The sequence below is a fragment of the Euprymna scolopes genome, chromosome 10, assembly GCF_053919585.1.
Source record: "Euprymna scolopes isolate OS-2025 chromosome 10, ASM5391958v1, whole genome shotgun sequence".
Taxonomy (NCBI): domain Eukaryota; kingdom Metazoa; phylum Mollusca; class Cephalopoda; order Sepiida; family Sepiolidae; genus Euprymna; species Euprymna scolopes.
The window spans coordinates 70795825-70808788 of NC_136491.1; the positions used below are offsets into that span (position 1 = coordinate 70795825).

At 32.0% G+C, this 12964-nt stretch overlaps 1 protein-coding gene across 3 annotated transcripts in view; it reads left to right on the forward strand.

Annotated features, from left to right (window-relative positions):
* Nucleotides 1–12964, forward strand: part of LOC145286091 (uncharacterized) — a 168068-nt gene that overhangs the window by 137275 nt on the left and 17829 nt on the right. For all 3 annotated transcript variants that reach the window (XM_080134769.1, XM_080134771.1, XM_080134770.1), the window contains 3 exons: nt 1041–1148; nt 4535–4692; nt 10825–11281. In XM_080134769.1, the coding sequence (XP_079990895.1) occupies nt 1041–1148; nt 4535–4692; nt 10825–11281 (723 nt within the window). The remainder of the gene's footprint in view (nt 1–1040; nt 1149–4534; nt 4693–10824; nt 11282–12964) is intronic.

Here is a 12964-nt window from a genome sequence, read left to right on the forward strand (position 1 = left end):
ATGTTTCTATTTTAAATTTTATGATTTTTTTTTTTTTTTTGAAAGGGATAATATTTATTCAACAACAACAAATAATCAAGAAGCGCTTATAAAGGCAAGTCTGTTCGCGGTGATCTCTGGTATAGTGCATCTTTAATAGACTAGATAAAGACTGTTGAAGAAGTTTTGTAGGGTGAGGTGTTATTCTCTCCACTCATCTCGCTATGATTCATTTTTACGTGAATTTATTTCATTTTTGATGTTAATAATTCCAAAATTTTTAAATATTAGGAGAAAAAGAAAAAATACATTTTTAGTAAAATTTTCTCGCCAGAAAATCTTCTTTCGACAGACATTCATGAAAGAAAAGTTATCATCATCATAATAATAATAATAATAATGGCTGATAAAAGTTTTTTTAGTAGTTATTTCATTAGGCAACTTTATTTCGATTGATATAAAGAATTAGGAGCATTGGTTTGTGATAGAAAGAAACAGACAGATATAAAAGATTTTTTTGCCAAAATTGAGCAAATATTTAGTTTAACTAAATATTAATTGGTACAAAACATTAAAATCACTAATCAAAATTTGTCAGTTTAAAGGAAAAAAATTATTTCCAAGTTTTTTGTGTGCGAATTTTTGTAAAAAATATATATTATTTAAATGGTAGTTGACAATCCAAATGTGAATCTGGTAATTTATAAAAATGGATGCACTTCCACTCAGATTCTTTGAGGGATTATGAACCCCATGTTGAGAAACTTATTGACATATAGTAGAGGCAGCTGGGGGGGGGGGTTATCAAATTTTTAGAGGGGACTCCCAAGCCCCTAGCACCGACCATGATTACTAATGATGAATACATTGATGTGAAAAAAGCAACACCATGTGATAAAACTAACCTCTACTGCCTTCGATATTATACAATCAGGGATATACAAGTAGGCTAGCAGATCCTGCAAGCATTTCATTTTGATGGGTTGAATACTGCTGTCAAGGGAAGTAATGAAAGCGTTAATATTGTTTCTTTTCATTTAATTTTTTTTTTTCTTTTCTAGTCTGATGTGTGGGCACTCGGGTGCTGTGTATATGAGATGACTACACTACGACATGCATTTAATGCCCGGGATATGAACTCTTTAGCATTTAAAATTCTCAGTGGAAAGGTAATATTTTTTTATAACTATATATAAGTTTATTTATATATGTTATTACATTGGTATGGTCAGTTTCAAATCAATAAGTTGTTATAATCTTCTGTACTACATAAATATTACTTTGATTTTTTAATTTTTCTTAATCAAGCATTCTGCTGGGGTTTCCTATCACTAATCTTATATATACTAGCATGGGTACCTGGCATTGCCTGGGTTGACATGAAGTTCCGTTTGAAACACGCCTGCTATACTAATCATTTTAATCATGGACAACGTGGATACTCCCACAACAATTTAAAAAATAAAAGAACGGATAAAAACATGTAAATGTAATCGCCCCCAAAAAGAAGTATCTGATACCATCTCCACCTGATATTTTGGCAGAAGGGATCACTGTCCTAAGAAAACTCACGATTTTGTGAACCTAAAAAAATAACGTTTATAAACATTAATGCATGCATTTGTTTTTTATTTTGGTAAATGTGTAGTTTAGCTGTGTAAATTATTTGCCAGACAAAAAAAATATAAAAACTATTTATTTTTATATAAAACACATTGTTAGACCCAAAAGCTGAAATAAAACCAGAAAAAAGTTTCATTTTTATTATTTTTTTATCATTTATATTTATTATTCGAGGCCGCTATATATTGCTTTTAAAATTTGGCCTTTCTAAGGTTTGGCAGATTGGCCTTTTTAAGCTCTTTCATGAATTATGTTTTTGGCCACCATATTTTTTTTTATAATGAAAGAGCATAAAAAGGCCAAATTTGGCCTTAAAAAAGCCAATCTGCCAAACCTAAAAAAGGCCAAATTTTAAACGTGTAAGGCGTGCACATTTAGTCTAATAAAAAATGATTAAAAAAACATAAAAATGAATTTTTTTTTTTTGTTTTATTTCAGCCTTTGGGTCTAATAATGTTTCATATAAAAATAAATAGTTTTCATAATATTTTTGTCTGCCAAATAATTTACACCGCTAAACTACACATTTACCTTTATTTTTGTAAGGGCACTTTTTTTACTGGCTTTTTTTTTTTTTTTGTAAATAAAGGAAATTTTAGATTTGCTTTTTTTAGGAGAGAGCTTTTCGATTTGCTTTCTATTTGTCGTTTTATGTTTCTAATATATTCCCCCCCCCCCTCAAAAATTGAATTTGTTATATTTTGGGCTTTGTTTATTAAATTGTTAGGTGAAAGTAGAGAATGGTCTCATAAAAAATAATTAAATTGATCGTTATTTTATGTTTCCAATGTTATTTCCCCCCCCCCCAGTTTTTTCCCTCCTCCTCAATTGCCAAACTTTAAAAAAACGCTAGAGATGATATGTCTCGTTAAACGCTTGGTGGCCAAAATGTGGGTGCTCATTTTATGTTAAATTTATATAAAAAAGTGATCCCCCCACTCTAATATGTTATTTTTTTTTTTTTTTTTCAAAATTTCTTCTCTCATGATATTTATAAAAGCTGTTCAAATGTATTAGGCTGAAAAACAGTAGATCTCCATTTTTTAGGGGTTAAACGCCGCTGAGTCACATTGTATAAAGTTACCTTTTTAATTAGAAAATTAAGTTTGTAATTGATGAAAAAAGACAAAAAAAAAAGTGTAAATTGTGGAATTTAAAGGGGAGAGGCAGTAGATCTTCATTTTTATTTAGGTATTACGTGGTGAAATTTTACCGATTTCTGTATTGCCATAAGGAAGAACATAAAACAAACAAATGAAATCTTTTCAGTTTTTTTGTAAGTGTTTTTTTTTTTTTTAATATTTAAAAAAAAACAATAAATGCCAGACATTTTTTCTATCTACACGGAATTATTTTTCCAGCTAGAAACTTAATGAAATTACCAAATGTGATTTGGTAAACGTTTGTTTTTTTGTTTTTTTTTATGGATAGTATCTAGGGGCAAATAACTCTAAAAAAGGTTTTAAAAAAGGTCGCTGTTGGAAATATTAATTTCAAAATAAATTAATTTAAATATATTATCAATATAATTGTTGTTTAAAATTTATTAAATAACAATTTTAAATAGAATACTTAAAATAATTCTCTCGCTAAAACATTAACTAAGATACCGCTCTTTAGTAAAAATCAATTTTTCTTAATGTCATATGCAAATAAGGTGATCTCTTAATTGTATATTTTTCCAAGTATAATACTATATATAGAAATAAATGAAAGATTAAAGTTAGACACGTTTTGTATACATTAATTAAATTGTGAACAAATAAACAAACAAGAATACGAATTTATATATATGACGGCTGTAACAATGTAGAATACCGGGCTATTGAAGTGATGTGACATTTGAAAAAAACAAATGATGGTCTTGTAGATTTCATAAATCTTTGTATATCTATTTATTTTTCAAAATCAATCTAGTGTATGAATCTATAAATATGGACTTACTATTTGATATAACCGGCATGGTAAATGTCTTTGATATTTCAAGAATAACCTTTCTTTTTCACAAAGAAAACAAATCAAAAGAATGCCATAAAAAAAAAGAAAATACCGTAAAAACTGAAATGGAACTGGGATTAGCTGTCAAACTGAAAATAAAAGTTATGTTTTCAAGTTAGTTTATTATTAATTTCGATGTTCTTCTAATTATTATTTGGATATGCATTATTGGAAAGATTCCACAAAGATAAAAACGTTGGGAAACCCTGATCTATGTATTAAAGAGAATTTGTCCTGGACTCAACACTAAACTGTCTTGGACATGATTAGGCAAGTTTTTCACCTAACCCCGCCACTGCTTCGAAATCTGTTTTATCCCAGCACTTTATCCTTTTTTCTCTCTCTCTACTCTATTTCCTAACACTGATATCAACAACTCATGCACTTTTTACACCACCTCCTCCTACCATTTTGAATATGACACAAAGACTGCATCACATGAGTCTCAAATTGGCTGCTTTAGGGAGAGTGGTGTCATCCCTTAATTACCATTACTCCCAGGTTCAATTTGACCTGGACACGTGGCAATACCAGTCAGGGTGCCATCTGTGCATTAAACAGTGTATATAATTTAAAAGCCACTTATTTACTAAATAGTTTCCTGCAAAAAAAAGTAATCTACAAACTATTTGTATACAAAATAAAATCAATTAAATATTTGAAAATATTCTGAACATGAAGCAAAGTAACTTTGACTACAATAATAACATTAAATAACCTAGAAACGCTTGACATGCTATAAAGCAAAACAATAAATCAACCTCTTTCTATGCCTTTTAAATAGCAATTCATTGGTGGTGGAGAATTTGAATTACTGTTTTGTAAATAGTTTTATTTATTTATTTTTTTGCCTTTGTATTGATTTTTAACCAAAAGTCTTCAACTAAATATGTACACAAAGTCTCAAAATCCCATTCTTGTTTCTCTTCTACAGCTGCCGCCAATGCCAAGGTTATATACAAACGAGTTGGTCAGCCTTATACAAAGTATGTTGCATCAGGAGCCATCCAGACGTCCATCCGTAAACAAACTCCTCAGGTCACCTTATGTCAAAAAATGTATTGTTCGTTTTCTTGAAGAAACAAGACAAAAGTAAGTTGTATCATGTTTTAATCCACAAAATGTTTGTTGCTGTATTTCATTATTATTTAATTATTTGTCTTTTAGGTTTTAAGAACCCAAAAAAGAAATAATAACAAATAGTAAAAGAATGGTAATTGATATGGTATTTAAAAAAAAATGGTATTAATCTGTGAATGGAACTAATATTATTAAAACTTTGTTGTGATTCATATTTGTTTTCTAGAAATTTTTATCTGTTATTCTTCCTTTGGCTAAAACTGCTTTATTTTGTCTCTACACCCGGATTATTAAAATCTAAGATCATTAAAGTAATGTATAAAGTGTGAATACTTCTGGAATTGCATAGAATTATCAATGTATTATATTATAAATAATAATACACTAAGGTAATTTTATATTTGGGTACTTATGCAAAATACATTATTATCTGCATATCCCAACAGGTTTCATAAACTGCTGGAATGTGCTGAATTAAAACTTTGCGTATGTGTGTTTGTTTTTTTTTAAACTGGCTAATTTTTAAGGTGCCAAATGAAAAAAACTATCTTTTTTTTTTTTTTTACTGAAAATTATGCCCAATGTTTGCAATGTTATGATAATTTCAATGAAAAAAAAGTTACTTGTGCTGTTTACAAACCATGCTGAAATAATAATGTTATTATTTAGAAAACTGTTCTTAACATAGGGCTTTTTTTATTATTCTGTAATTTAACTTAAAAAATTAATGAACAAAAGATACCATTTGCTAGTTGTTGGCTGTTGCCATTTGGCTAAGCATTGCAGCACCTTCCGGAAGTTTGCATAGCATGTCCTGAATATGCCAATAATAACACCATCCCTATTCTGCATAAGTACTCATATTTGTATATACTTTTCATGTACGTTTAAAACAATAAAATCATTTAATAAACAAGAAAAATGGTGATTGATGATTAATCTGATGTTGTTAGAGTAAATAATGTTAACCTAGTCATTTTCAAATCAATTGTTCCAAAATCAAATTATGTCATCCTGTTAACTAAAAAATGATATTAGTTTGGATTTCAAGAATATTTAGTTGACAATTATTTTTATGGTAAGACAAACTATGTTACCATTCATCAGCCTTATGTTGACCGTCAGGGTGATCCTCCATCATTCATACCTTTGACACCTGTTTCTCATAGAAAAATCATATCTACACTTAACTTGAAATTAATATTCAAACTGAAAAGATGTGAAGAAAAGATCACTTTACCCTTGACCACAATGAAGTATATTCTTTCTCTTGTAAGGTTTCGTTTTTACATAGGCCAGTAAATTAGTGATACCTATCATTGGTGTTGGGATGATTAATCAGAATTGAGAATCGGAAACCTCAAAATATTTTGGGATATCGGAATCAGAAACATTTATGCTTATTTTCCAATGCCAAAAGCAATACTTTTTTTTTCTAAGTTTTATTTTTTGTTTGTTTAAAATTTAATTTTTTATTGGTAATACTAAGCATAAATATTTATTGATTTTAAACTATTAGTAAAATTAAAGCATATAGATCACCCCAGCAAATGTATTTTTACATTTGTGAAAATATATTCATATATAACACAGGTTTTTATAGTAATCCAAAAGGAAAAAAAATAGCAACTCTATAACTAAGTATTTAGAATCGGAATCAAGAATTTAGAACAGAATCAGTAATTATATTGGAATTCTTTCATTACTACCTATAATATTATTATCACTATATATTATCACAGGCTGATGTAATTGTGAAAATACTTATTTCTGCAAACTATATAGTTGGCAACAAGAGTTTGACCTTTTAGGATTTCCTTGCATTAATTTACAAATAAATTAATAAGAATAAAATTCAATGATGACAAAATATTAAATTAAATATTTTAAATGAATTATCAAAATAATTTGAATTATAATAATAAATATAAACATAAATATTTTATGAAATATGTGAATTCATACCCATCTCGTACCCAGCAACAAAGATTAAACAATCAAGGCTTGGTATAGCACTTCAGTGGAGAAAATCTTCAATGTAGCACAAATGCTTTAGATATGTATAAAATCTGGAACCAGCTTCCTGTGAATGTTTGAAAACCCTGCTGAAACTATGACAGTTTAAGAACGATAATAGAGAAATCTGTTAAAGTTTTGAAAAAAAAGAATTTTAAAAAACTATAAATTATTATTCATTTACTGAATTTTACTTTTATTTAAACAAAAATAAAAACAAAGTAAAACCTTTAATTTGCTTAAAATAAAATATTCAAATTTTGCTAATTTATCTTGAATTTTAAATATTACAGTTTTAACAAAACTAATTTTTAAAAAAATGTGCTTATGCAAAATAGCACACCATGAATTTAAGAGAGTTTGAGTTTTTATGATAAATTCAAGACTTTATCACAGTAGACAAACAATAAATTGGCTGATGCAAAAGGAGAAATCTATTGTTATAAGAAAACACTCATCTTCTAAATGTTATCTGCCCTGGCATTACCTTCACCACCACCCCCAATTATGCCCAAGTGCACTATTTTACTCATGTAATAGAAACTGGAGAAGAAGCATAGCTTGTTTTCGTTCTCAGCTTACTTGTACCTTACTCTACAGGCAATGCTCTTTTTTTTTCTTTTTCTTTTTTTATCTTTTTTTTTCTTTTTTTTTTTTTTCAAAATAAAAAAGAGGGAATAAATAAAAACAAATTAAAAAAAATTACAAAGAAAACCTATTAGCCTAAACCAAAAAATTAAAAAAAAAAAAAAAAAATTTCCTTAAATAAATTGTTTGCAAAGAAAAAAGTTTATTCTGTGCACTGAGCAGATTGAAGTATCTATGTTGAGATTTGGGAGCCTTTGTAATTATTGAAATTCTTTGGTGTGTTATTCTGTACAAGCATCTAATTAAAATTTTTTAATTAGAGTATTTTTCAAGGTTTAGGGAGAAAATGGACAAAACTTATTTTCAGCACCTCAGTTGTGTTAACAGCTGAAAGGAACTACTTTTAACATATATTGATTAATTTAATGGTCGTACCTTTTTGAACACACACATAAAACAAGTATTTCAAAACAAACTTGGTCTTAGGAAATATACTTTCCATTAAAAAGATTGCACACAAGTTAAAAAAAAAGCTTTTGATAGAGTGCCAAGAGATGTTGTCTGGTGAGCTTTGCATAAATTAGCAACAAATGAAAAGTTGATGAAGGTTGTTCAAGCAATCTACAGAAATGCTCGGTTATGTTAGAATGAAAAGCACATTTACTGAAAGCTTTAATATTCAAGTAGGAATACATCAGGGTTCTATACTGAATCCGTTATGTTTCGTTTCTGTCTTAGAAACATTGCTCAGAGAGCTTTGTCCAAGTTGTCAGTCCTGGATATGACCTTAAACTATATCCGATGGCGAGGCCCCAGCTTGCAGGCTTTGGGGAGTGTAGAGCCACCCCTTAATTGCCATTGCTCCCACGTCCACTCTGACACGGAGTGGTAGTACTTGGTAGGGTCCCAACTATGGTTTGAATAGAAATCAACTTGAAAAAAAAAACATATCTTCTATTAAAGAAATTTTCTTCAAAATCACCAGATTCGGCATTAAATAACCTGAAAAGGATGCCATAAACCAACCAACCAACCAATCAACCAACCAACCAAGTTGTCCAAAAGAGATATTTTTTGTTGGTAATTTAATTCTTGTATGTGAAACAATAGAAGGTTTATTTATTAAGTTAAGAATTTGAAGTAATGCTATGAAAAATAAGGGTCTGAGAGTGAATATCACGAAAACTAAAGTTGTTTGAAAATCTCCAAAAAGAGAAAAGTTCTCCTCAGTTTGTGAAAAAGAGAGTCCTGAGCAATTCCACTTTTTGTGGTACTTGTAAGCATTAAGTACACAATAAATGCAGTGGAATCTACAATTTTAGGTTCAGAGATAATAACCAGTTTGTGTGCAAAACCTATGTAAGACAATGGAGACAGATGTGGAGAAAATATATTCGGATGAGGAGCTGATACTAGTGTGATAGCAAGAGTTAGGAGTAGATGGAGTAAGTCCAGGTTGGAGAGAAATGGTACACGAATGATACAATGGATATGTAATGCGAGTTTTTAGTAACCTTAGAGAAAAATTAAATTTGGATAGTATAGGAAGATGTTAGGCTCATAAGAGTAGTGGTTGATGGGCAGAAATCAGAGGCCCACAATATTAATGCTGGAGTCCCTCAGGGGTCCATCCTGGGCCCAACTCTCTTCCTGATCTCCCAAAACACATACTTAAATCATTCGTTGACATCTATGCTGATGACACGACCATCTATGGCAACACATCAAAGGCCGTAAATGACAATGTTCTCTCTTCTCTGATCTTGAGCGCGTGGTACAGTGGAGGGAAGAGGTGGCTGGTTACCTTTAATGCATCTAAAACCAAGCTCATATCTTTACATTATAAATGCTCTGATCCCCGTCTGGCATCAATTGAAATGGATGGCTCTCGTTTAGGAGAGGCCCCATGTTTGATAAGCTTCTGGGTTTGACCTTTACTCCTGATCTGAAATGGAACACATACATCAAGTCTGTTGCCAAGGTCGCTGGGAAAATGGTGGGATCCTTCTACCGCTCCAGAAGATATCTCACTAATGATGCAATTCTCTATCTATATAAAAGCCAAGTACATCCAAGGATGGAATACTGCTGCCATATCTGGGCAGGAGCTGCTAAAAACAGTCTATCCTGCCTTGACAGAGTACAAAATAGACTTCATGGCTTAATGGGGGATGTCCTTTTCTCTTCCCTGCAACTTCTCTCCCACAGAAGAGCCGTTGCGAGCCTGTCTTTGTTTTATCGTTATTTCCAGTGCAAGTGCTCGTCTGAGCTCCAATCTCTGCCACCCCCCCTCGCCAATCTTTCACGATAAACACCCGTCTGGCTGAAACCACTGTCAATAACTTTCCCCACTCTTTATCTGTGCCTAAATCAAAACGTAGATTCCATGAACAAAGCTTCTTTCTTGAAGCTGCACGCCTGTGGAACTCTCTTTCGTTTGCCTGTTTCCCACCTGACTACAACTTGGATGTCTTCAAGTCCAACATAAACAAATTCCTGATGAACAGCTTCCTTAAGTAAGACACTTTATCAAATCTCCAATACTAACGATTACTATGACACTATCCCATTGATTACTGAACACGTAATAACTCTTATCCCCCAGTGGCTTCCGGGCCTTGATAAGAAAAATGTAAAAAAAAAAAAATGTGTGCAGAACATGAGACTTTCTTGATATGGTCATGTTGAAAGAATGGATGAAAAATTTTTGGGTTAGTAGATGCAGAACAGTTGAGGTAGCATAGCAAGGAGAGATCAAGAAAACAAGAAAACCATGGGGGAATGTGATACAGATGAAAAAGGGATGAATAAAAATCTGGCTAGAGATTGATTAGTTTGAAAGTCATTTTAAAAAGCCGTTGAACATATTCAAACATGTAAAATGGATGTTAAACCACATATGAAATAGCAGTATTACTGGAAATTAATTTTTTTTTTTTTTTTTGAAGTATTAAGTTTTTATTGCTTAATTGTTTAAAACTTTTTTTTGTATAAGACATGTCCCTGTGATTGAACCTTTTAAGTCTCCTCATTCAGATCAAATTCTTTTGTACCATTGTTGACTCCATCGCTATAACAGAGGAAAGGAAGGAACTTGTTTTTCTTTTTTTAACAAAAGCCTTTATATCTGGTATTTCCAACAGCACATTTTAAAGAAATATTTAAACAATTAATTTCTCCTTCTCTGGCTGCATGTGAATTTTTGTCTCTGTTCTGACGCCACCCATTTGTCTCAAAAATGTCTATAATCCTCTACATCTCGAACATGTGCTTCTCTCATTATGTTTAGAATGCCCTTCTTTCTCTGAACCCGTCTCACATACCTTGGTCATTTGCATATCTTTATGTGGCTGTTGCTGTTGTTCTCAGCGTCAGCGGCTCTGTTACACTTTATTTCAATTTCTTATTCTAATTTTAAAACTTAAGGAATACATCTTAATTTAATTTAATCTTTAACATTCACGATTCCACATTGTTAGTGTGAATAGGTGCATGAATAGAAATTATATTTAATTTCTTTTTTTGTTTTTGTTTTTCTAGTCGCCGTCCACTTCCTCCATCACCAGGTAAAGCTCTGAAATCTGTACCATCATCGTCTTCCTCCTCATCATCATCATCATCAGTTCCTCCCTCTAGTGATGGTGTCAACAAGAACAACATAAGCAACCGAGAAAGACGAAGAAAGAAACTAATTTCCAATGGTGACCAACTGGACAGTGGAAGAGTCAAAGAAATTTTAGATAAAAAAACGCCGGGTGACGATAATGAAAAGGAGTCAAGTGGTGATAACTCTGCCCACCCAGAAGAGGAAGCTAAGGTTCGACAACCAATAGCTGCATCCCCTTCTAGTGTGACCTCCGAGGAAATATTTGAATCCCCCAGATCGAGTGCCTCATCATCTTCCACAGAATCCAGTTTAACTGACTCTTCGTCCACTTTAGCCAACAGCAGTCAGAGCCATACGCAAGATACAGTCATCGCAAAGACAATTGTACAGGTCAGCAAAATTATTTTTTTTTTAACAAACGACACAATTCCTTTGGAAGAGCAAAAGATCTTTTTGAGGTTTAGATCTTCTCTTAGCAGTGTTCGTTAGGAAAGGTGTGTTCGTTAGGAAAGGTTAATAAGTGTATGTTAATCAATAGGAAAATATTGTAGTAATTGTTGGTTGTTGAAATTTGGTAAATTGGATTACTTAAGAGTATTGCTGATCAAGAACTTGTACATGTTGGATGCGAAGATGACCATTTGTAGTCAGTTGGAAAGCAGGAAAACTGAACAAAGTTCTATAGGCATGCAGTTCTAAAAAAGAAGTTTTGTTCATGGAATCTACGTTTAGGTTTAGGCACAGATAAAGATTGGGGGGAAGTATTGATATTGATTTCAGTTAGATGAGTGTTTTTCATGAAAGTCAGACCAGGGAGGACCATAGATTGGACCTCAGATCAGCACTTGCAATGAAAATAATGATAAAGCAGAGACAGGCTCGCAACGTCTCTTCTGTTGGAAAGAGGTTGCAGCGAAGAGAAAACAGCATCCCTCACTAGGCTACAAAGTCTAATTTGAACTCTGTCATGGCAATATAATGTGCTTCTAGCAGCTCCTGCCCAGATGTGGCAACAGTACTCCATCCTTGGATGTACTTGGCTCTTATAGAGGTAGAGAATTGCATCAGCAATGAGATAACTACTGGACCAGAAGAACGATCTCATCATTTTTCGAGAAGCCTTGACAACAGATTTGATGTACATGTTCCATCTCAGATCAGGAGTAAAGGTCAGACCCAGAAGCTTGTCATAACATAGAGCCTTCCCAAGACAAAAGCTATTCATTTTAGTTGATGCCAGATGGGGATCAGGTTTTAGATGCATTAAAATTAACTAGTCACCTCTTTTCCCCATTGCGCCACATGATCAAGATCAGAGAAGATAGAATCAGAGAGAACTTGGTCGTTTACAGCCTTTGAAGTGTTTTCCACAGATGGTAGTATTGTCAGCATAAATGTATATGAATGATGTGACTTGATAGATAATTTATGTATATCAGGAAGAGAGTTAGGCCTAGGATGGACTCCTGAGGGACTCCAGCAATGGGCATTCCATCTTTGGTATGACCAATGGTGTTATGTTTTATGATGCATTATTACTACGCATCCCAATGTTTACTTCAAACTTAAGCTTACTTGCTATTTAATTTGATTTGCTTTTCTTAAGAAAGGCATTGAGTTTCATCCATTCCCTCCACACTTTTCATTATGGGATAAAATAAAGGGGAGTTGATGGAAATCGTCTACAAATGAAAAATAAAAAACGTTTGAAAACGTGTAGCATGTAGCCATTAAGATGTAAGCCTGTTTTTGATTTATTTAAGCTGACCAAAGATGTCTGCTGTTGAAAAACCTGAAACACTTTGTGACATGAGGATTATTAAAGGGTCATCCTGATGCAAATCTGTGACAAGTAAAGTTTTAGTTTAACTGCTTATCATATTGTTACAAAAGCTTCTGTCGATATTTTTTGTGTTAGAGAAATGTATCAAACCAATTTTAATTAGTTAAAACCCTGTCATCCCTCAAGAGATTTCAAGTGGAATCAGTGTTGGAGCTTGTCCAGAATTCAACGTAATTAAAAAATAAAAATACAGAAAAATCTTTGTATGTAATTGTTATGGAATGAGTATG